General features: G+C 44.3%; 4 protein-coding genes and 1 long non-coding RNA gene across 7 annotated transcripts in view; 4 read left to right on the top strand and 1 right to left on the bottom strand.

Annotated features, from left to right (window-relative positions):
- Window positions 1-1,292: 1,292 nt before the first annotated feature.
- On the bottom strand, window positions 1,293-5,257 carry Cryab (crystallin alpha B). The gene is made up of 3 exons (XM_076925148.1): window positions 5,057-5,257; window positions 3,915-4,037; window positions 1,293-1,633 (listed from the first exon to the last, which is right to left on the bottom strand). Exons 1-3 carry the CDS (start codon window positions 5,255-5,257, stop codon window positions 1,430-1,432), a joined length of 528 nt encoding a protein of 175 aa, XP_076781263.1. The 3' UTR covers window positions 1,293-1,429.
- Hspb2 (heat shock protein family B (small) member 2) lies at window positions 4,448-7,484 on the top strand. 3 transcript variants are annotated; one of them, XM_076925146.1, is made up of 3 exons: window positions 4,448-4,712; window positions 6,205-6,416; window positions 6,829-7,484. In XM_076925146.1, exons 2-3 carry the CDS (start codon window positions 6,323-6,325, stop codon window positions 7,281-7,283), a joined length of 549 nt encoding a protein of 182 aa, XP_076781261.1. In that variant the 5' UTR covers window positions 4,448-4,712; window positions 6,205-6,322; the 3' UTR covers window positions 7,284-7,484. The 3 variants fall into 3 exon arrangements, with proteins under 3 accessions (XP_076781261.1, XP_076781260.1, XP_076781262.1); XM_076925145.1 differs by having other exon boundaries at window positions 5,914-6,416; XM_076925147.1 differs by lacking the exon at window positions 4,448-4,712 and having other exon boundaries at window positions 5,545-6,416; window positions 7,111-7,484.
- Window positions 7,485-11,891: 4,407 nt separating this feature from the next.
- On the top strand, window positions 11,892-18,725 carry C26H11orf52 (chromosome 26 C11orf52 homolog). Its single transcript, XM_076925143.1, has 4 exons — window positions 11,892-12,024; window positions 16,057-16,094; window positions 17,014-17,078; window positions 17,662-18,725. The coding sequence occupies exons 1-4, from the start codon at window positions 11,951-11,953 to the stop codon at window positions 17,908-17,910; spliced, it is 426 nt and encodes a 141-aa protein (XP_076781258.1). The 5' UTR covers window positions 11,892-11,950; the 3' UTR covers window positions 17,911-18,725.
- On the top strand, window positions 12,086-13,306 carry LOC143439179 (uncharacterized). The gene is made up of 2 exons (XR_013107558.1): window positions 12,086-12,201; window positions 13,195-13,306. It is a non-coding gene; the product is annotated as an uncharacterized LOC143439179 (long non-coding RNA).
- A 235-nt stretch (window positions 18,726-18,960) lies between the features above and the next one.
- Dixdc1 (DIX domain containing 1) overlaps window positions 18,961-24,718 on the top strand; it is a 74,650-nt gene continuing 68,892 nt past the window's right edge. Inside the window, 2 exon segments of the mRNA XM_076925131.1 lie at window positions 18,961-19,176; window positions 20,409-20,500. Coding sequence (XP_076781246.1) covers window positions 19,155-19,176; window positions 20,409-20,500 — 114 coding nt within the window. The 5' untranslated portion in view covers window positions 18,961-19,154.

Genomic DNA, 24,718 nt, shown 5'->3' with positions numbered 1-24,718 from the left:
TTATAAGAAATCGTTTAGCCTATGAGACTTGAAACGTGGCTGGGCATGATGGCACATGACTTAAATTCCAGCACTCGGGAGGCAGAGGCAAGTGTATTTCTGTGAGTTCAAGACCAGCCTGGTTTACAAAGCCAGGGCTGTTATACAGAGAAATCATGTCTCAAAAACAAAACAAAAAGAAAGAAAGAAAAAAAGCAGAAAGAAACTCATATTATCCTAGCTTGTCTCTCCTGTATCATAAAGACCTGAAGCAACTGTTTCCAAAAAAATAAAATATTTCAAAATCAGGATCAGTTCCCAAACTGTGTACTTTGTGAAAGTAACTATCTCACTTTAAGATTATTTCTTGTGGGGCTGCCAAGATGGCCCAGCAAGTTAAAGCACTTGCCTCAGAAGCGGGACAACCTGAGTTAAATCCCTGGAACCCATGATCTAGGGAGAGAATAGACTGCCAAAAGCTTTCCTCTGGACACACTCACATACACACACACACACACACACACACACACACACACGCCATACACATAAAATAATAATTACTAACTTTAAAAAAAATCTTTAAAAGACACATCCTCAAGTGAACCTAGAAACCAGCAAGTAGCCCCTCAGTAGAGGTGAGGGCCGTTGCCACACACTTGCCAGCTAGAATGTAGCAGGGCTGTGTGTAAATGCATTAAAGTAAAATGGAGAGAGTGGTTTTGGTTTTCTAGTTCGTGGGGTTCCCCCAGCCCCAGGGATTAGTAATTTTAGGAGGATGGTTTTCTTTTGATTTTCAGTGTTTTGTTTTTGTTGGATTTTTTGTTGTCATTGTTGTTTTGTGTTTGATAGAGAATGGATACTGTACAGTCTTGGTTTAAAGCTGGCTGTTGACTATTTTGTGCTATACCCAAGAAGCTTGCTTGACAGTCACCACCCATGTCCTATTTACTGTCCTATGAATTAGCTAAGGACACTCGTCAAGTCACACTAAGGTCACCATGTGCCCCTAGTGAAGTAATTAATTTCAGAGATGCATGGAAGCCTTTTATGTGGGGTTAGCCAGAGCTGATTCATCTTGACCCGTCCTGGGACATCACCATTTCTCTCTTCTTAGTCTATTCCTTACAACTTTGTTTTAACAAGTACAGCAAGTTATAAACAGAAGACCGGAAGATCAGGGGAGTGAATGGCTCTCCTGAGTTTGTACCACTAAGAAGTACTGGAGCCATTCTGATCAAAAACACCCTTGGAGTCCCCTGAGTCATAGTGTGGGAATTAGTAGATCTGTTATGTTTGCAAACACGAGACAGGTCTGTTGCTGAATGACATTTTTATTAGCTTAATGATCTGGGCCAGCCCTTAGCATTAATAAGCTTCAGCACTAGTCACAGATCCTCATTCACTGATGGGAAACTTCCTTGTTTTAAAAAACACAACGAGGGAAGAGAATCTACTTCTTAGGGGCGGCGGTGACAGCAGGCTTCTCTTCACGGGTGATGGGAATGGTGCGCTCAGGGCCAGACGCCTGTTTCCTTGGTCCATTCACAGTGAGGACTCCATCGGATGACAGGGATGAAGTAATGGTGAGAGGATCCACATCGGCTGGGATACGGTACTTCCTGTGGAACTCCCTGGAGATGAAGCCATGTTCGTCCTAATCCAAGAGAACGAAGGATGAAGCGGAGAAATAAGAACAGGAAATACCACCACTTGCCCCAAACTCAGACATCCCCTCCCTTGGGTTAGACTGAAAGGCCCTAAGACAAAAAGAAGTATCCGGAGCTGCCAATACAGTCTAGTGGTGAAAGGCCCTGGGTTCATCTCAACTCGGTAAATATGCAGATAGCTAAGTCCAGAGCTGTTTGTCCAGGTTTAAGGCTAGAATAAGCTGTCCAATCAGAGTCTAAGAAATCTGAAACAGGCCTGAACTTCATAGACCTTCGTATCTTGAGACACAATTACAATCCAGGGCACTTGCCACAAAGGAATGAATCCATGTTGTCTGGACCTTAAAGAAGCCCATAAATTGTCATAATTGCTCAGGAATGTCTCAGAGTTTTCCTAACCCATGGGGTTGCTGATATTATATAAGGTGACTCTATCAGTGACACTGTGCTCCAGTCTTAAATCATGAGCAAAACTGAGGTATTAATTTTTGTTTTGTGTTTCGTTTGAAATAGGTAGGGTTTCTCTCTTGAGCTCTGCTCTCCTGGAACTCATTCTGTAGACTAGGCTGACCCGGAACTAAGAGATCTACCTACCTCTGCCTCCCAAATGCTGGGATTAAAGGCATGTACCACCACTGCCCACCTGAGTTATTAATTTTTTAAGATTTATTTATTTATTTATTTATTTTGTGTATATGAGTACTCTATCTGCATGTACACCTGCATGCCGGAAGAGGGCATTGAACATAGGACCTCTGGAAGAGCAGTCCTCTTTTTTTTCCTTTTTAAAATTTATTTATGTATTTTTTTTTATTTTATCGGATATTTTATTTATTTACAATACAGATGTCATCCCCTTTCCCCATTTCCCCTCCCTAGAACCCCCTATCCTATGCCCCCTCTTCCTTCATGTTTTTATACCATTTTGATTACATGCATGTATTAAGGTCAGTTCTAGGTTGAGGGTCTAGCAATACAATAGATGCAAATAGTCGAGGAACAAACGATACAATAAACACAAATAGTCAAAGAAAAAGCAAGGTATTAAACCCAATTACGTGAACACTCCCATAATCACTGTTTCTAAAGGCTTATCAAGATGACCAAAGTATCTGAGCCTACTTCCCTGTCCTAGCCCAAGGTCATTTTCAAGTCTGAAGCCTACTTCCTTGTTCTAGCCTAAAATTTAGATTCCTGTCTGAAATTACTTCTTTGTTTTGGCCTAATATTTAGATTCCTGACTGAGATTACTTCTTTTTTGTCCCTATGATTTAGACTCCTACCTGAAATTACTTCTTTGTTCTAGTCTAATGTCAGATGGAGGAGCAGTCTTCACTGCCCTTAACTGCTGAGTCATCTCTCCAGCCCTCAAGTCATTAATTTTTAAGACATAATCATAACACCTTTTTAGGAAGTCAAGAAAAAATTGCCCAAAAAATGCAAGAGGTTGCAAAAATACAAAATGTTGATGCTAATCTTGATACCTTCTGAATCCTAAGCATCCGCACAAACAAACCTCGATCAACTTCCTCAGAGCCATAAGCCTGAAGCTCTGAAATACAGACAAACCAAGTAGCTTGGCATTAAACTGAGCAGAAGAGACCTGGAATTCTGAGCATCCAGAAGCCACAGACTTATTGCTTTCAACCCTGTGGTTACTGTCATTATGCACAACAACCATTATATATAACTCATTGCACCTGAATTGTTGGTTGCCAGTTTTGGGAAAAGTACCCAAGGAGGATTTTTTGGTTGCTTTTTTGTTGTTGTTGTTATTGTTTTAAGATCTATTTATTTATTTATTTATTTATTTATTTAATGCATACCAGTACACTGTAGCTGTCTTCAGACACACCAGAAGAGGGCATCATATCACATTGTAGATGGTTATGAGCAGCCACCATGTGGTTGCTGGGAATTGAACTCAGGACCTTTGGAAGAGCAGTCAGTGCTCTAACCACTGAGCCATCTCTCCAGCCCAGGTGTTTTTTGTTTGTTTGTTTGTTTTTAAATGTTGATACCTGAGCTATAGCCCTAAGACTTCAGATTTAATTGGCCTAGGGTGTGCTGAGGGTTGGGAATTTCGAAATTTCTTCTGCTATTCTAATGTCACTGGACAGGACAAGGCAATCAAAAGGGACATCAAGGGGAACGTTCTCTCAGCACAACCGCAACATGAACAGCAGATCTAGACCCGACTTAGCTTCCCAGCCATGGATCTGTAACTCCTAAATGAATTCACGAAGGAAGACAGAAAGGGCCACACACCTGGCGTTCTTCGTGCTTGCCATGCACCTCAATCACGTCTCCTAGAACCTTGACTTTGAGTTCCTCTGGAGAGAAGTGCTTCACGTCCAGGTTCACAGAGAATCTGTCCTTCTCCAAACGCATCTAGAATAACAAGGAGGCAGGAAGAGAAGAAAAGATGTTAGAATGTTTATTAAGCTGGAGAAGGCTCATCATTCAGCAGATTTACTTCCTACAGGTAATTCACTTGGCTATTGGGGGAAAAAAAGACCCCTTTTGGGTAGTGCTCCTGGTGCATGTGAGCTACCGTAGTGATATGCAAAGGACACCTCTTGGTCACCAGTCCTTACTTAGAGGCACAGAAAAGAAGACAGGTCAGTAGGGGACTAGTCACAAGGATGGATCTGGGCATGGCATCTGCTGCCTCTCTACCCAATGCCTGCTTTGTCATTTGTCTATAAGACAAAGGCCCCCTTTTTCTTGTTCAACTCCCTGCCAAGTTTCCAACCCACTGGATCTGGAATGTTCTACCGGTCCTGTCCTTCCAAAGCCCTTGCTCACTCAGCTTCTGTTTCCTCACACTCGAATATTTTTAAACCAGAGTGTTATCTGTGACAACCTCTGTTAATCTTCTCTCCCACTGAGTTGAGATAAGTTAGGGCTTCCCAAGAGTGGCTGGACATTCACTCGTCTTAAGGCATGGACAGAGGTCAGTGCACTGTCTCAGCCCCAAGGAACCCAGAAAAATCATAGACAAGGGAAGAGAGAGAATATTGACGGATGTCTCCAGCTCCATCAACAGGGCATGAAAAGCCCAGGGTGAGTGGATTTCTCTCTGATCACTATAGCTTGAGATGACAACACCCTCTAGGACCATGGTTATTGAAGAGGTAAGTAAAAAAGTTGAAACAAACGAGAAAGAGGCATCCTCCTTCATCATTAGGAGACAGAAGATGACCCTCACCATGCACAGAAAAATGGACCAGGAAATAGAGAAGCATCAAACAGAAACAGGTGTCCAAGGGAAGAAGAAAATAGTAAGCTTATTTCTCTGTACCTTTGCACACAGAGATGCCTAAAATAGCTTAGGCGGGGAAGAAAGGGAAAAGGGAAGGGGGGTCTAGGAAGGGCACTCACCCCTGCCCTGGTGTAGGCAGACTTACCTCTGAGAGTCCAGTGTCAATCCAGCTGGGTGCTCGCAGAAAGGAGGGTGGTCGAAGGTAGAAGGGGCTCAGGGAAGTGGCAGTTGAGAAGAGGTCAGACTCTAACAGGTGTTCTCCGAAGAACTGGTCGAAGAGGCGGCTTGGGGAGTGGAAAGAAAAGAAGGGACGCCGGATCCAGGGATGGTGGATGGCAATGTCCATGGTGGCTAGATGAATGTAGAGTCGGTTGGCTGGTCAGCTCCTTCAGCTGCAGCTCCAGTCGGCCCCTTATATATGCAGTCTTGTGAAGCTTCTGGAATGGTGATGTCAGGGGTTTTATTATCCCCGTTCACCGCCAGTCCATGGAGACTTGTGATCAGGGATTTGGCAGGGTGACACATACCGGGTACTCACTGAGCTAAGAAAAGAGAAACACAGGCAGGGCTGAGCTGACTGACCGGTGACTTGTCATGGTCTTGTTTCACTAGCTCTCTGTCCACACCCAGTGGCACCCACCCCATCCTTGTTCTCTGGAGCTAGGACAGAGTCAGGAATCCCAAGCAGCTGGTGGTGGGCCCCTCCTCCTCTCCAGTCTTGCATGCCAGGGGAATTGAGCCAGCAACTATCTTGGGCCTGGGCAGGGACTGGAATCTTCCTAGGCTGAGCCCCAGGGACATTAACTCTTTGTGGAGTCCTAGCAGAGAGCAGTGACCAGCACTATGTTAGAACTAGCTGTCTGACTGGAACTCTGAGTTGATCTAGGTTCAGAAGACCCTGACATTAAAAAGACAGAAAATGTTTCTTGCATTTTTGGTGCCATGTGGCTCATAGAACATTAAGTCTTTTTATTTATTTTTCTTTCTTTCTTTATTTTTAAGTAATGTGCACAGTGCCTAAGACTGAGGACAAAGGGTAATGAGGAATGTACAACTAACTGGTGAAGGCCCAACTAGGCCTCTCCTTGCCCTCCTGCAGCGCACCAATTTCTCTTCCCAGTTCACTCCAGGACCAGGATCCTCAGCTGTCCTTCCAGGCCCCTGCGACAGCTGAAGGGTGTGCAGAGGAGGGAACTTAGGGGGTCCAGGCTGCGCTGATCACACTCTCATAGCTGCACTCTAGACTTAGGCTCCCAGCCCTCCCCCATCTCCAGAGGCTCTGCACTATTTTAGGTGGTGTAGACCCCGCCCCCACTCTGACTGAGCCCTGGCTCTCCCTGAAGCTGGAGGGGTCGCCTTGATCTTGTTGGGGCTGCTCTTGGGATCAGAGATACTAGTCACAACAGCAGTCATGTCGGGCCGCACAGTGCCACACGCCCACCCAGCCACTGCGGAGTACGAATTTGCCAACCCCAGCCGCCTAGGCGAGCAGCGCTTCGGAGAAGGTATGGCTCAGATGCTTCCCACCCCCACCTCCCGTAATTCTGGGCTCACTGCCCAGCTTCACTGGCCTTCACTCTACCTGAGGCTTAAGTGAACTCCTGAGGTGACCCATCTCCCACCCCAGACTCCCCGCCTCAAGCAAGACTCTCTCTGGTCTTGCTACAGACTTCAGGACAAACTTTAGACCGCAAGGCTTTGGGTACCTGGGCCTTGCACGCTTCAGAGTACCTTCTGGTTTCGTTTCTGTCCTCCCAAGTCCAGCTCGCTTCCTCCAGTGCCATCTCCTTTCCTTTCCTTCAGCAGTTTCCCACCTGCTCTTCTGGCCCTTGTCTCCAGATATCGCCTTTCAGCCCTGTGCCCACTGCATCCTTCCTCATCCTGCCTCTTGCCTTTTCTTTCTCTTTCTGCTCCCAGGCCTCCTGCCGGAAGAGATCCTGACCCCCACCCTCTACCATGGCTACTATGTTCGGCCTCGGGCCTCCAGAGCTGGGGAGGGCGCCAGGGCAGGGGCCTCAGAGCTCAGGCTCAGTGAAGGCAAGTTCCAGGCATTTCTGGATGTGAGCCACTTTACCCCAGATGAGGTGACCGTGAGGACTGTGGATAACCTGCTGGAGGTGTCTGCCCGACACCCCCAGCGTCTGGATCGCCACGGCTTCGTGTCCCGAGAGTTCTGTCGCACCTATGTCCTGCCTGCAGATGTGGATCCCTGGCGGGTCCGAGCTGCACTCTCCCATGATGGCATCCTTAACTTGGAGGCGCCGCGGGGTGGCCGGCATTTGGACACGGAAGTCAATGAGGTCTACATTTCCCTGCTTCCTGCGCCTCCTGACCCGGAGGAAGAGGAAGAGGTAGCCAGAGTTGAGCCCTGACTGCCAGCGATAGACCCAGCACCCAGTGAATCCCCTATCTACCTCCTGTGGTGATTCCATAAATCCACCACACCCTAGAGGGAGCAGCATCCCTGGGAGATGGGATAGGTGCATGGTCCACAGTGTATGGTTTGGTCCCTTGATGTATCATAGCCTTTGATTTAATTCTGGGTGGGGCTGAATAAACCAAAAATCCGGGGACCTTGTTTGTGCTGCTCCTGTTCTGTGGCCTGGAAGACCGAATGGGGTACGGGTGGGCAGAAGGTCATAGGCAGTTGTTTCCACTGTGAAATATGTCCATCGTCTCAGCATCCTGAGCGCACACTTGGATGCTGAGATCACACCCGGAAGCTGACACTGGCTCCAGATCAAATTCCTAGCCATAATTTTCTCACAATGCAACAAAAGAGAGAGTGATCCTGGGAGGGGTAGGGCCAGGCCATCCAAACAGCCCAGAGGGCACTGTCTGAGCTGGTGATTAGAGACACAAAAACAAGGGTCTCCAGGCTGTCTGGCCCTTTTTGGGTAGGGGTTAGGAAAAATGTGTTTTGGCTGGAGAGAGTTGCCTGAAGCTCTGGAGTGAGTGTTTTGCTCCTCATATCAGTAGGGTATTCGTGGAAAGGTCTCTGAGAGAGGTAAGGAGTGCACGTACATGGGCACACAAACATATTAATCTACCATCATCATTGAACCTACAACCTTCCTATTTTGAGTACAGGGAAGACCCATGCAAGAAAACAATTGTATATGATTTTCTAATAACCCACCGAGAGAAGCCCTAGAATACTATACCTAATCTAAGACCCAATGCTTTTCAAGTGTCATATTGTAGTGGCCATGGTCAAGAAAGGCTGAGGTAATCTTAGTGCTGGGAGTAGGGTGTGTTCAGAAAAGTCAGCTGGTGGGGGTAGGCTGGAGCCACACTCTTCACAATCAAGAAAGCTTCATACATGTGCATGATTTGAGGGGTGTCCAAAAGTTTTCCTTTAGTCATTCATATATATCTATGAATGAATATACATTCCACGCTACTGTGGATATTTGAAATTCTTTCATTAGTGTGGTTGTTTCTTAGCTTTGCAGTTAAAAAAAAAATTACTTGAAACCCAACAAAAGCTATCAGTCCTCTTACCAGACAAATACACACATGCAAATTTGTCAACACATTTTTTTGAGACCCTTTCATACCCCTCTTAGGGATGTGTGGACCTCTGAGGTAAGAGCTCTTCTTCAAATAATTTGATTGTTAGCTTTGAAATCTTTCTTTTAAAAACAAAAGCAAGACCTGGGGTGGTAGAGTGCTTGCCTGACAGGCACAAGGCTTAGTTAGAGCCCAGCTCGCCACAGAGAACCAGTGAAATGAAAGCTCACTTCAGAGAAACAACTTGGTTACTCTTCATGTGGTAGTTCAGTAAATATTTATCAAGCAAGACGCAGATCAAGTAGTCAGGTGTGGGAGACAAGCATTGTAAGTGTAAGTCATAAGAAACGGGGGCCTTTGATTAGTTACCCTCAGTGAGCCTAACATCTGGGTGAGCAGAAGTCTGAAGAAAGTGTCTCTGACAGGACAAAGCACATTCTTTATAGCTGTGATCGGAAAACTACCACTTTCAGACCAAGCTTGGCTATGTGTGAGTGCATGTGTGTGCCTGTGTGTGTGTGTGTGTGTGTGTGTGCCTGTGTTTGTGTGTGTGTGTTACACTCTTAAAGAGTATAAAAGAAAGAATAAAATGACATGGCCTGTAAAATTTAAGATATTTACTATTTAGACTTTTGGGGAAAGTTTTCTGACTTGTATTATTAGCTATGAGATTAAAAAAAAAAACTTTTTATCTTCATGCAAAAAGAAAAAAATGCTTAAGGAAAAGGAGTTATGTTATCTCCTCAGTCCTACAACTGTGACACTACAAAAATAGCCACCTTTTATAAATATATATAAAAGCTTTAAGTAAAAATAAATGAATGGATGAAAGTTAGGTGTGGTGGCCTGATCCCAGCGCTTGAGGGGTGGAGGCAGGAAGATCGGGAATCTAAAGCCATCGTTAGCCTCACCCTCAGCTACGTTATGAGTTTAAGGCCTGTCTAGACTGCAGGAGACCCTATCTAAAAAGATAATAAAATAAGGATTTTCAAATTTCCACTCAGATTTCAAACTGAAGAGCTTCCTAATTTCCTTTATAGTTGAACATAATTGGTCTACTTATTTGTTGGGGGAAGCCATGCCTCACACACATTAAGCCCATACTTTACCTAGAACACAGCCCTGAGCTTTGTCTAAGTCAAACAAACAAACAAAATAACAAACAAAAAACAAGGTAACATTTGAAAAGTGCTAATTTAATTCAAACCTCTACTCCACCAAAACATCAAAATTCTTTTTTAAAGTTATTAATCAATTTCTGCCCACTCCATTTTCCTTTTGGGCATGCATACACATGAGCACGCACACACACACATATGACAAGAGATTAAACCTAGGACCTTGTACGTACTAGACAAGTACGCTACTACTGACCAGTTTCTACCATTTATTTAGGACAGAATCCAACTGAGCTGCCCAGCTGGGTTTGAATTCACTGTGTAGCCCAGACTGACCTATCTGCCTCAGACTCCAGAGTACTTGAGATTAAAGGTGCAGGTCGAAGCTCAGGTCCAAGAACCCTAGCTAGAAGTATTGGTACAGGGGTTGGTCTTGGTGGGAGGTTCTGTGTTGGGCTTCGAACACTGGGGAGGAGGAAGCCGAAGTTTCTAGTCTGTACACACTGATCAACCATTCATAAACATCCATATTTAGAAGGCTGAGCCCATATCAAAGTACACATTCACTTGGGATTTCAGTCACACAGGGCTTCTTACAGGTTGCCACAACCAGGGCTGGTTAATTTCTTCTAAGACTTCCCTTCTCCAGTAAGGCTGTGACTTGTCCATTCAGACATATCTCGTGGTACTCGCTGTACCACCTCTTACACACACAACTCTCTTTTATAACAGACTGACAATAGAACCTGAGCATCAGTGAGGAGCCTCAAATAATTCCAGATATGAACTGAACGGGTCGGATTTCGGTAGAATTCTCTCCAGCCTTTGTTATCCCTCCACACTTCGATTGACATATTTTAAGGTGTATTGGGTGTTTTTTGTCTTTTCTGTGGAGTTTCTGGCCCTCTAAAAATCTGAATAAAGTCCTTTAAATTGCCAGAGAGGTTGGCTGGAAGTGAAGCAGATTATAAGGGGCTTTGAGATTTTTATCCTGCAAGTGACAGGAAATTATTACTGGCTTTTGTGATGGGGAGGGGTAAGCAGGTTACAGGATGAAAAGAATATAGTTAATAGTAGGATACAGAATGGTCTTCAGGATTGGAACACGAGATAGTAAAATACAATGCTTTGCCGTCTGATAACTGGCTGAGAACAAGAACTAATCATAGTAACAATGGCTAAGACTTACTGAGGGCGTCCCATGTGTCAGGCCTGGACTAAAGCTTTGTATACACATATCTCATTCAGTTATCACAGCCCTATGAGGCTGTGATATGTGATATGAGGTCACTCATGCCCATTTTTCTCAAGATGGGGAGGAGCTCAAAATCCAGTGTACTCTGTGGAGTTTGGGGCTGATAATAAAAAAGATGCCAAGAAAATGCTGAAGATTGGAATTGTAGGTTTCAAAACTTTTCTTGGAGCCATATTCTTCCTTCCTTTATGTCTGTCTGTCTGTCTTTCTTTCTTTCTTTGGTTTGGTTTCTGTTTATTTAAGACAGGGTTTTTCTGAATTCTATGAATTCCTGGCTGTGCTGGAACTTGCTCTTACAGCCCAGGCTGGTCTCAGACTCACAGAGATCCTCATCCCTCTGCCTCCCAAGTGTCAGGACTAAAGGTACACACCACCACACTCAACCTGGAAACATTTTCTAAGGGGGATCCACTCAACTACCTCATAGCTGCTGGCCAGTAAGGAATGAGTCCAATTTTGGGACATTGGAAGCAGAAGCTACAAGCAGGAGTAAGTTAAGATTGTGTAGGACTGAACTGGGAGAGGACACTGATTGCTCCCTGTGAATCAGTCAGCCATCTGGTTTATACCAGAAAGAGGATTAGGTAATACATCCAGTACTTATGTTTTGCTGTGCTGGAAATTTAGATGGTAAAAGGTTAGGAGATATGCACATAGCAATTCTAGTAGTGAGACCATGAAAGCATTCCGTGTCTCAACATTTCAGGTGCCAAAAGCCTCTAGGATTCAAATCCACATTGAGAACATATGAAACTAGTACCAATTCCCTTGACAGTGAAACTCAAACCTGAGTGTGGTAGGGCAAACATAAGGGACGGCCCTTGACTCCCTTATGGAGGGTATATTTCAAAGGCAGTGCGATACAGTGAGCCACGTTTCCTATGGAAACTCAGAGCCCTTTTGTATCTCGGGTTTCTTTATAAATCGAAGCTTGCAGCTTCATCAAAAGAAGTTTCAAATCCCAAAGGTGAGATAACTCTCACCTGGAGCCCGTGTGTCTTTCTGCCCTTTGGCTGGGAACAATCACTCGGGAATCATTCCACCAGGTGGCTTCCAAGGTCCAACCTACTTGGTTGAAATCTGATACTGACAGACTCCCTGGGAGCTGCTGCGGTTCTCTCAGCCGGGAACCAGGAAATGCGCAAACTTCTTTATGTCTGAAAACCAGCTGGGCTCCCTGGGAGACGCATCCGCCATGGGAAACTGGCTGTGCTGTGGGGGAAGCTGGTGAGTAGGGCCGAAAGGTGGAGGGGACCGCCTCTGTGGTGGATTTGAAACCCTGAGAATCAGACAGCCTGGAGACCGTGCCTTCCTCCATCTGCCACGTCCTGGGTCGAACACAGAGCGGTACCTTAGCGGTACCTTAGGACGCTTAGGAAACACAGCTAGCTGTAGTGGCCACAGGTTGGTTGCACTGGTGGGCCAGCCTTGTTTCTCTTTTTTTTCTCCTTTCCTTCTGATGCTCTCAGTTTCATTCTTCCTCAGATCATAATAACGGGAGCATTCGAGTGCTCTTACGTGCAGTCACTTTCTAATCTCGGTTAATTGTCCCAGCACTTCTGTGAGTGAGTGGTCTTACGGTGGCTCCCATCTTATAACCTGTTAAGGAGCAGAGGCTCAGAGAAGTTAATGTCTTGTCACATGGCTAGTAACTTAGCAGGTAAAACAAGATTCCAAGCGCGGCGGCTAGACTTCAGGGCCCATACTTTCCTCACTAGGTAATCAGAGATGTGACCATGGATTGAGCAACCGGATTTGGACAAATGTTTGTTTGAAACTGCAGAAGTGGGAAGGAAGAGTATCTATTAGAAATAGAAATATAACTTTTATGCCATTTGCTGTGTGGCCTCAGGCAGTCTGGTCATTTCACTGGGTCCTCGCTTTTTTTTTTCTTAAATATACAGTCCCAATTATTTGCATCATAAGTTGTTTTTAGGGAGTAAAAGCTAGTAAAAAGTAAAAAATAAGAACAACAAAAGAACACCAAATAATAGTTTATTTGTGGTTCTTGTAACTCCCCCCCCCCCCCAGGGTGTTCACCACCACTGCAAACTCCCAAATATGGCTTAATCTTGTCAGCTGCCTCTTAGCTACAGGATTCCATGTCTGGGGCAGAGTTCAAAGACTACTTATTTACAAGTAAACATCACATGTAGAGAGAAAAGTGAGATACATTGGAAAGCACCTAAAATTTGAAAACAATACTGGACTCCAGTCCTGGGCCTACTAGTTTATTAATCTAGTTGATAATTAAACAAATATTAACTGAGCATGTGCTAGGTACCAGGAAGTGACAGATGCAGAAGTCAGCAATAAAAGGACCCTGTCTATAAGTGTGTATTTGTTTACATGTATATTTATTTACTTTTTTTTTTGTTTGTTTGATTTTTGAGACAGGTTCTCTCTATGTTGTCCTGGAACTCTCTACGTAGACCAGGCTGGTCTTGAATTTACAAGAGTCTGCCTGATTCTGCCTCACCAGTGCTGGGATTAAAGGTCTATACCACTACACCCAGGCCTGATTTATTTATTTTTAGAGGGGAGTTTTGATCTGTAGCCCTGACTGGTCTGTAACTCACTACATAGACCAAATTGACTTTGAACTTGTGGCAGTCCCTCTAGCCCTGCCTCCCACGTGCTGGGATTGCAGGCAAGTCTTGTGTGTGCCTTTTGTTGATGTTCATAATATGTTAGGAGTCATACTTAATATCTTACACTATTTTATTTAAACCTTAATAACTGTTTAGATTCTATTAATAATTTTCAGTTTATTACTAAGAACATGGAGGAGGCTCAGGGAGGTTAAAAACCCATTAAAAGAAAGTTTCTTAGTCAGACATGGTCATTCTAACTCCAGAGCCCATTCCAACAACACTGTGCCAAACATTCTAACAACAATCTGGTTTGTACCTTAAAATACTAGAAGAATTGGACTTTTTTTTTTTGTTTCTTATCATATTTAAAACTCAAACTTCTAGCCGAGCGGTGGTGGCGCACGCCTTTAATCCCAGCACTTGGGAGGCAGAGGCAGGAGGATTTCTGAGTTCGAGGCCAGCCTGGTCTACCGAGTGAGTTCCAGGACAGCCAGAGGCTATACAGAGAAACCCTGTCTCAAAAAACCAAAAAAAAAAAAAAAAAAAAAAAAAAAACACAAAAACCAAAAAAAAAAACCCCTCAAACTTCAACATACTATGAAAATTTATAATCTCTCATAGAATATTCATTATTGCCATTTTTTGATACAGAAGTAGTAAGCATTTACTGCAGAAAATTTGGAAAATAACCAAGTATAAAATAAAAAGAGATCTTAAGGGGTTGGAGAGATGGCTCAGCAGTTCGGAGCACTGGCTGCTCTAGAAGATCCTGGTTCGATTCCCAGCACCCACGTGGCAGCCTATTACTCACTTCCTTACAGTTCCAGGGGACCCAACATTCTCACACAGACGTACATACAGGCAAAACACCAGTACACACTAAATAGATAATAAATATTATTATTATTATTATTATTATTATTATTATTATTATTATTTTGGTTTTTTGAGACAGGGTTTCTCTGTATAGCCCTGGCTGTCCTGGAACTCACTCTGTAGACCAGGCTGGCCTCGAACTCAGAAATCCACCTGCCTCTGCCTCCCAAGTGCTGGGATTAAAGGTGTGTACCACCACTGCCTGGCTCCAGCATCCTTTTCAAAGTGGCTACTTGGTTTGGTTTGCCATTCTCTATGTTTACTTAGTCACTCATCAATATTGATCATTTAGGATGTTTCCCATTTTGAAGTAGTGATGCTTCAATAAGAAATCATATCTACCTGTAGTGGGACACGAGACTGCTACATCAGACAATAGATGCATTTATGTTTAAGGTAGTTATCCTTTTTCCCAATTGCATCCTGAAAGGCTTGTTTCCATTTAGTCTTATGACCACTGTAGAAGATGGCCCATTTAGATTCTTTAAATCTAATCTCAAACTAATTCTGTCACCTATGGCTATCAGGTTGCGTCCAGGTTCTATGCAATATCCAACTCAAGAACAGGCTCTGTTGACTAAAATTGGATGACTCTGGTCGTGTATCCCCCCATTAATATTCTCTCTGTCCACTTCAATACAAACAAGCAGGAAAATGGGACAAGAGACAGGGTCAAAGCATTGGTTCCAGTGACTCAGCTCTGACTCAAATCGAGAGCTGAAGGAGCAGAGGAAGAAGCTGGGAGACTGGCAGAAGCCATCTGTCTGCCACTCCACCTTTAGTGTTTAGCTACACCAACTCTCTGATCCTCAAGCTGCCTCAAAACTGAAAATCACTCCGAAACAGAGCTCTTTATCAAATGTGTGGGAAAATCCTGATTCTCCCACCCCACCGTAGTACAGTCATCATGATTTAGATGTCTGCATCTCTTTCTCTCTTCCTTTCTCTTTAATTTCCAAGGGAAGGACACTTCCTGAGGAGAGGCAAAATCAGACAGATGGGGCTCTGGTGAGATTTGGAAATATACTAGCAAGGATAGGCACCCAAAGAAAGTTTGAAACTATTCCTCCTGTTTCCTCAGACAAGTGTTGTTTCCCTGGGCATCAGTCATGTAGACATGTAGGCTCCACTAGGGACCCCAGGAGGAAGGCTGCTGAGTCACTCCCCAAAGTTGGTGTTCCCAGTTCTGTAGACAGAGTGCTCCAAAGGGCATTAAAGGTTAAGCATCTCTCACTGTGTCTGTTAACTAAAAACAAGGACGGGAAGCAGGACGGGTAGCACTGACTGGAATAGAACTTTGAAGAGCCTTGACTAGGGCACCCTGGTTGTGACAGTGCCTATGACCCCCAGAATGGAAGTCTCAGGTTTCCAAAGACAACCCCCCCACACACACACACCTTAAATAAACAGCAATGAAGACTCCGCCTCTGGATCCAGGAATATATTCCATAATTTGGCAGATTTCCCTCAGTCTCTACTGGGATTAGCTTGATAGACAATCCCAGAATAGACTTCAAGCCAGTAACATCCCTGGCATGCAGTGCCTGGTTGCCTAAACCAGTATTTTGGGTTTGGTTATCTCAGTTTTACCGCTGTACTTTCCAGAACCATCCATCTAAGAGAGGCATTGTATATCTTTGGCCAGTATGTTCAGGCTGACTCTGGCACAGAGTGAATCTTTGGGGTGTTGGGGGGATGTCATCCCAAAATGTGAAGGAAATCACAGAGCAAATGTGACAAGGACAGTGTGCAGAGATCTTGTACACGGGTGATCTGTTTCTCCATACAGGAGCTGCCCATCGACTTTCCAGAAGAAAAACAAAACAGGTAATATGGGAGAGGGTATTAAGAGCAAGGGAAGTCAGAAAAGACGGTAAAACCTTGGAGAAGACAGAAAAGAGACATGACTTTGGACAAAACAAAGGGGAGGTGATACAACAAAAAGAAACTTTAGTTTACTGGGTCTAAGGCTAGCTCCTAACTTGCCAGCCTTTCTCATCACTTCAAGGGACAAAGTTGGTTCCTCACGCTTCCGTCTAGCTACACCATACTATTGAGCACTTGTATTATATGTGAGCTGTTCTATAGGTTCCCAGGAACCTACGGGCCCAGAGGAGGGTTCCAAGAGCTCTGAAAGAGCTGAAAGCCAACTGTGAGAGGCAGATACATGTAAATACATAATTGTAATATCTACTGGTGCAACAACAGAATATAGGGAAAAAAACCCTAGAAGCCATGGGGATAATCATAGGTTAACAGAAGAGGGTGCCAGCAGGGGCAGAGGAGTTATCTCATGCAAACACTTGGGAGAGACATGGCTTGACTGAAAGTGGCCCACCGGTATAGCTCAGCACGTACAGCACATACAACATTTTTGTAGTATTCTGTCGCCTCATATGACTTCCCAGGTACATGGTAGATTTCCCAAGGCAGAGGAAATAGCTTACTCATCCTTATCTCCCAGAGCGTGGCCCAGAGCCTCGCACAGGATGAGCTGTCATTGCCTATTCATGGAACTATGTTTGAGGGCTGATGAGCAAGGCGGATGAAGATAGGGAATGGGCCCGATTGAATATCCTGAGAAGGAGTTTGAGGATAGGTAAGCAGACATGAGACAAGTAGGAGCACCGCCAGAGAGATCTGCTAGACTCCCATGCCAATAAATGAACAGACATTTGAAGAGGGGCAGTCTCAGTAGAGATGGGAAAGAGAGATTAAGTTTAAAGCAGGCTTTCTTCCCCCACAGCGAGCCAATCAAGACCCACACTGAACATCCTGAAGCAGCAACAGCTATGGCAGAATGGCACAAAGGTAATGGTAGGCCTCTGTCTCCTCTCAGGCCCACTTAGGTGTTGGATCCCAGTGCTCAGCTTTTTCACCCTGAGACAGGTTCATCTCAACCATCTGTAGAAATCGCTTTGTCAGGCTGGGGAGATGGTTCAGAAGGTAAAGTCCTTCCTTGTAAGCTTGACTATCTGAGTTCAGATCTTCAGAACCCACATAAAAGCCGGAGGCAGTAACAGAAGCTTCTATAATCCCAGCACATCCCTACTGGGAGATGGGAATCAGAGCTGGAAATCACTGGACAGTTTCCAGTCTGCTAGCCTGGCTTATGCAGCAGCAAACAAGAAAGAGCCTGTCGCTAACAAGATGAAATGCAGGGACCCTCTTCCAAGGTACAACCATACACATACACACGGGGGGGGGGGAGGGAGAGAGAAAGAGAGAGAGAGAGAGAAGGAAGGGGCGAGCGGGAGAGAGAGAGAGAGAGAGTGAGAAAGCGAGAGAGCGACTCATGTTGTGTTACCTGGCCTTCCAAAGGAACACAATAAAGGGACCTCAGTCTAACTGGTCCTGCGTGGGAACCTCCCTTAATTCTGTTGATTCCTACCAGGACTATGAAACAACAGCACCAACGTACGAGCAAGTGTTACACTCGCCTGTATCTCAAGAGATAAGTCCAGACTTCGCATTGGAGGAGAATGACTTGCATTATGCGGACATTCATGTGCTCAGCCAAATGCGACCATGCTCTCTCAGGAAAGTGAAATGCCTGCGTTCAGAATCTGCTACAGAGTACGCTACCCTTCGCTTCCCACAGGTCGCACCTCAATATGACAGCAACAATGGAACCCTGGTGTGAGCCCTTGGGAGGAAGTTCCAATTTCTATGATTTTACCATCCTGTGGGGATAATCTACTGTTCTCGAGAACAAGGACATGTTTTAATCTTAACACCAGAACATCTGGAATTATGTGTCCCCCTACTCTCTCCACTATGAATCTTTTGGTTTGCCACTGTTGTGGTAAGGTTAACTATGGCTGGGCTCAGTTCCAAAAAATATTTATGTGCAAAAAGGTTGTCCTTTGAGCCCTAACGTTATTTGGATTCTCAAATGCAACAAGAACTCTCTATGCACTTTGGCTGGTTCTGATAGGAGTAATTTAATGATATTTGGTTTTGTTTGGGCTTTTTGTTGTCGTTGTTTATTTGGTTATTGCTTGGTGGTTTTTTTTTTTTTTTTTTTTTTTTTATAAACAAGATCTCATGTAGCCCAGGCTTGCCTGGAACTTGCTGCATAGCTGAGGATGGCCTTGAAATCATGGTCTATCCCAGCCTCCTACTATCGGTGCTGGGGTTAGAGATGTGGCCACTCTGCTAGCTAATTATATCCTGTTTATATACCAGTACCCCAAAGCGGAAGAGAAATGCTCTGGGAAAATTTTCCGAGCCCTTGCACACAGCCCCGGGACTACTGTAGGCAATCAACCTAATAGCTGGGTCAAGGGCTCCAGACCTCATCACAGAGATGGGACTCCAACCTTTGAGCTGCAAGGACTTCAATTTGTCGACGCTAACAGCCTGGAGACGACATCCTGAAGAAACTCTCCTCGCAGGACTGTTAGCTCTCTCTGAGGAACCTTTAGAATCAATCAATAAATGTTATCTAGAACAGGCTGCTGATTGATTGTTCCTGGGATTGAGTTTTGTAAGGTGTCTCAGCCTACACAATGTAAGTTCTTCTGGTCAGCGGTTGGGGTATAGGCTTGTGAACAAAGGGCAAGCTCCTATTGGTTGAAGGTGGGCGGTTGTAGGCGGGACTAATTGAGTGGGGTGGGAACAAGAAGATGCAGGGCGGGAGGCTGTTAGGAGGTTCTAGTCCGGATGCTGGAAGGCGGGTCCAGAGTGGTAGAGGCGGGGCTTGATCGGCTAGAGGCGGGGCCTGGAAGGCCGGAGATGAACCAAGGCTTGCTGGGGCTGGCTCTTGTCCAGGGAAGGCAGGCCAGACCGACGCAAGCCTCCGTGTCGCCATGGCAGCAGGAACGCGCAGCTCCGTAAAAGTGCCTGCTAGCCTGGAAGATGCTGAACCAAACCGGGCGATAATATATGAGGTTGCTGTCGAAAAGTGGTGAGTAGCTGAGAAATATTATTACCACCTGTTGAACCTCCAGATCGGAAGTAGAGATGTGCAATAGAGACGAGGGTGCGTAGGGGAAAACGCAGAATTTTTTGGTCTGAGCTCTCTTTGAACCCTGTAGAGTCTTAGTGTGCAGTTCCTGTTTCAGACTTCAGAGCTTGGAGATGAGTTGTAACTCATTCTCCTTTCTTAACCCGTCGTACCATTCTCCCCAAATATATCTGTTGGTTCGATAAGAGGATGATTCCCTGAAGATGGGTAGAGTTCTGACATGGGAATTGATACACACACACACACACACCCAAACATTAGTTTGTCACTCTTATCAACCGGGTTTAGAAGAGGTGGGCTGGAAAACTACCCTCATTGGAAATTAGTAGAGTTAATTAATTAGTTATTATTAGTTAATTAGTTAGTTATTTTCCTTTAACTCCAGTTCCAGGAGAAATTAGTTAGCAGAGGTAAACAAAATAACCTTTTTCAAAGGTTCTTAACTATGAGGGTCAAATAAAATTCTGTGGGCCAGCCTGGGTTACATGAAGTCCTTTCTCAACCTCCCACACCCTGTTTCAATGTATATGCTTCCTGTGTGTGGGGTGGGTGGGTGGTTAAAAGTTCTTGAGGTTAAAAATAAAAGCAAGTTAAAGAAGTTTCTGAAGAACAAAAGATGTGTCTGGAGCCGATAATCTGGTATTTCTTCTGGTTATTAGAACAAATTCCATGGTTTGTTTGTTTGTTTGGTTGGTTAGTTTTTGGACAAGTTTAAGAAAGACTGGGCATCAGGGGAGGTGGTGGAGAGTAGAGCCAAGAAAGCATCCTTCTTATTTCTGCGAAGACCTAAGTTAAACTTGTTTTAAGGTGCCACTGAAGAACTAGAGAGATGGCTCAGCTGTCAAGAGTGGTTACTGCTCTTCCGGACGACCTGAGTTTGGTTTCCCACAGCTACGTCCAGTGGCTCACAACCTCCTTTAACTCCAGCTCCAGGAGATACATCTTCTCTTCTGACCTCCACAGTCACCAACCTGCCTCTACCCCCTACACACAGACACACAAAAGAAAATACAGCTGAGATGACTCTTGCAGTTACAATAGCTTAGCTGCTCAGCAGGGTCCTAAGTCTAGATGATTTAAGTTGACAGATTAAAGGGAGAAACCTAAGTTAATTTAGCTTTTGAATTTTCTTCTCCTTTGTATTTTCACGTATTTCCTTTTCCTATCTTAAGGTGGCCCTGAATCGGATCTTCTAGGGAATCTGAAGATGGGGACTCAAGTGGTTATGAGAGTCTGTAACTCCTCTATTCCTGGAGCGCCCTCTGTAAGTGCTGGTGTATTGTCAGGAGTATGGTGACCTTACAGGAATGTCTGCTGCTCTGTGAAGAGCCTAGAACAAAATAATTGCCTTCCTTTCTTGCTCCTCCTTGTAGAAATTCTAGCCCATTTGAGCATCAACTTATTATTTTTTTTCTTAGAATTAATAAGACCAGGCAGAGGTTGGAAAACTCTAATCAGTATACATGCATTATTTAAAAGATCTCAATAAAGTTTGTTCAAAAGTAGTGTTAATTACAGAGCATTTGAGAAACGTAGCAAGTTATGATTAAGAAATAAACAACTAGCCGGGCAGTGGTGATATATGCCTTTAATTCCAGCACTTCGGAGCAGATCTCTGAATTTGAGGCCAGCCTGGGCTACAGAGTGAGTCCAAGGACAGCCAGCATTACACAGAGAAACCCTGTCTCAAAAAAAAAAAAAAAACCTAACCCATAAGTCTCCCATCCAGAGCCAACTATGAATATTCTAGTCAATATTCTAGTCTTTTCATTTATGCAGATGTTTTCCATGAGATCCTATTATATGCAGACTTTGATGTTGTTAACTTTATGATATGTATATTTGTCTTTTAGTCTTATTATTATTTTATATTATGTGTATGGGTGTTTTGCCTCTATGTATGTGTGTGCACCACATGCCTGGTGCAGACAGAGGCTAGAGGAGGGTGTTCAATCCCTTGGAACTGAAGTTATAGAGAGCTGAGGGCTGGTATATAGGTGCTGCTAACAAACCCTGGGTCCTCTGGAAGATCAGCCAGGGTTCTTAACTGCTGAGCTATCTCTCCAGCTCCTGCTTTTTGAGGCAGGGTTTTGCTACCTATCTTAGTCTGGCATTAAAATACTGTGTAGCTTACAGTGAAGCAAATCTCTTGCCTCAGCCTTTGAAGATCTTACATTACAAGTATGCACTACCATGGCCAGATTTGATATAATCATCTTGACTGTTGATCAGTCCCTGTTCATTGGAGTTTTGAATCTCTTCACCAATCACATTGAAAATAAGCAACCTGGGGGCCAGAGAGATGGCTCAGCAGTTAAGAGCACTGACTACTTTTGCAGAAGACTTGGGCTTGATTCCCAGAACTCACAGCTGCCATTAAGTCTGGTTCCAAGAGATCTGATGCCTTCTTCTGATCTCTGTGGGACCAAGAACACATGTAGTGAACAGGCAAAGCATCCATATATTTAAAGAAGAAAATAAGCCAATTTAAGACTACTTTAAAAAGATAAAAACTTTATTTTTTTAATTATAGATTGGTGTTTTTCCCCTAAAACCATACTTCATTATGTATAATAATACAACTTGCATATTAAATAACATTATAATAGAATTGATAGTATGTTAATGAAGGACTTTATTTTTAATATTTTACTTAGATGTGTGTGTGTGCGCGTGCGCACGCGTGTGTGTGCTCGCACTCGAGAGTGGTGTTGGAAGTTGAATGGAACTCTTGATTTCTTGCAAAGGCAGCACTCTTAACCTTTTGAACCATCTCTCCAGACCAGATACAGTTTCAAACAGAATAAAAAAGGAAACATTTTCGGCCACAGGAAGAAAAAGTTAAACATAACTTCTTCCAAATGGGTGAGCGTGGCAATGCATTCAGTGACTAGTTGTGTCTAGCCTACCCCAGTGATGGTCAGTGGTGTTGAAAAGAAAGCCAAGTGCTCACAGCCACGTCCTTGAGGAAGAGCACATGTTGGATTCTTTTTCAATGCAAAAGTGGTTCTCGTTTCTTGAATACAAAGCAAGTTGATTCCCTTTGTCCAGGTATGAGCATTCTACAGAAGAAGGAAGAATGGTGATTTCAGATTTTGTGCACATCCTTCAGAGGGCAGCTGAACATCAGAATATGGATTCCAGGATGTGAGGACCCTGAGCCCTAATGAAAGACTGGGCTTTGCCAGTGTAATTAGTAATGTTGAGGCCACAGGTGATGAGCTGTGCAGAAGCATGGAGACTTGAGCCACTTCCACCACATCCACCAGATGTCGCTGTCTCGGTACAGTCGTCAGTGTGGATGTTTGGCAGACAACCTGACATGTGATTTAGGAAAAAAAAAATGTAGAATGCATTTCTGAATCATTTGCTTTGGCGAATCTGCTTGGGCATGGTTTCTACTGAGCCCTGCTGTCTGGTGCTTACTTTGGCAACATTCTACCTGAGTCTCTTACTACTCTGACCTGCTTTTCCTTCTGTTCACTTCTAGCTGTCACATCCACCCTGTGCTGTCTGTCCTTTTCACCTGATGTTGAGTTCTTGGGTTGTCTATTCTGCCCTCCACCCTGGTTTCTTACCTCAGAATATGGCATGTATATACAAGTGGACCTTTCCTTCTTCAAGTTCTTGCTAACGGAATAGTGCCTGGCGCATAAACTTATAGTAAGGAGCCAACATATGTTTAACAAAAGAGTGCATGGGTAAGTGAAAAGAAAATACAAGAGGATACCATACATTATACTTGGCTTGAGAACATAGTAAGAGACAAGGATAGACCCATAACCTTAGGCTGACTGTGATAAAGAGCTAACTGATAGAGTACTGAAGATTATGGATCTTTGCATTTATCTGGTTTAGTTTATTTGTTTTTCCAGTGACAGGAATTGAGCAGGTTCCCATAAACACCAAGCAAACACTTCACTGCTGGGCTACATCAGCAGCCCCTTTTTTTTTCCCGAGACAGGGTTTCTCTGTGTAGCCCTGGCCGTCCTGGAACTCACTCTGTAGACCAGGCTGGCCTCGAACTCAGAAATCCACCTGCCTCTGCCTCCCAAGTGCTGGGATTAAAGGCGTGCGCCACCACTGCCCGGCATCAGCAGCCCTTTTAATACACTGTTTATTTTGAAGCATGATCTTACTAAATTGCCAGACTAACCTGGAACTCTCTGTAGCCTACTGAGACCTTGAATATGTGAACCTCCTCAGTTTCCTGAGGAGCTGAGGTTATAGGTCAGTACTCTCAGGCCTGGTTCAGACCTTTGAGTTTTGTTTTGTTTTGCTTTATCTTTTTTTTTTTTTTTTTTTTTGAGACGGTCTTACATAACCCAGGCTGACCTTGAACTCACCATATATCCAACAATCAAACTAAACTCTGGATCGTCCTGCAGCTATCTCCCAGTGCTAAAATTACAGGCATGTGCCACCAAGCCTGGTGTGATCTTTGAATCTTTATAAGGTTTGTTTTATATTATGTATGTCAGTATTTTGTCATCTGTATGTATGTGCACAGCATGAGGGCTTGGTGTCCATGGAGGCCAGAGAGGATATCAGATCCCATGGGACTGGAGTTGTGGATGGTTGTGAATCACCATGCGGGTGCTGGGAACCTAACCTAGGTCTTCTGCAAGAGTAGCACATGTTTTAAATCACTGAGGTGGCCACTCAGTCACACTGACCTTTTGATTTTCAAAAGAAAACGATTAGGGAATTCAGCCAGTTTTGTATTTAGCATCTACAATGTGCCAGATGATAAGTCTTCTGAGTTCTGGAATAAACAAAACATACAAAAGTCCTGCACAAGTTTACTTAAGAGCAAGGAGAAGCTAACAGTAAACAGACAGTAAGCAAGATGTGGACGCCTTCAGTTGCAGCGCCTGGGAGGCTAAGGCAGGAGGATAGCCAGTTTGAGGTTCTCCTTGAAGGGGGAAAAAAAAAAAGAGGGCTGGGGAGATAGCTCAGTAAAACATCTCTTCTGCAAGTGCAGGGAACTGAGTTCAATCCCAGAACCCCTGTAAAGATGCCAATGTAGTGGTGTCCTCTTGATAATCACAGCCCCGAGGAGGCAGAGACAGAGAAGCCTCCAGAGCTGGCTGCTCAGCTAGCTTAGCCTAATTGCTGAGTCCCAAGTACCAATGAAGGCCCTTGTCTCAAAAAACAAGGTGGTGGTACCTGACCTCTGTCCTCTACCTGTGTGAGTACACAGGTACATGAGTGCCTACATACAGACATATGTACCCACCCACTGCCCCCCACAAGGAAAAGACAAGTGAATACAGAATATCCACGGTTATGGTAAAGGCTGTTGGGAAAAATAAAAATAAATCAGGCAGAGACACCTAGGAGTGTGGGTATGAGGGGGTATTGCCATTTAAAACAGAGCAGCAAAAGAAGGACCAGGGCCTAAGGAACATTTGAGCAGGTGCATGGAGGAGGAGCAGGAACAAGCCATGGGTATGTGGAGATGAGTAAGACAGACTAATCA

This window comes from Arvicanthis niloticus, chromosome 26 (genome assembly GCF_011762505.2).
Source record: "Arvicanthis niloticus isolate mArvNil1 chromosome 26, mArvNil1.pat.X, whole genome shotgun sequence".
In the NCBI taxonomy this organism is placed as follows: Eukaryota; Metazoa; Chordata; class Mammalia; order Rodentia; family Muridae; genus Arvicanthis; species Arvicanthis niloticus.
The sequence above is the reverse complement of the archived record's forward strand: the minus strand, read 5'-3'. Positions and strand labels throughout refer to the sequence as shown.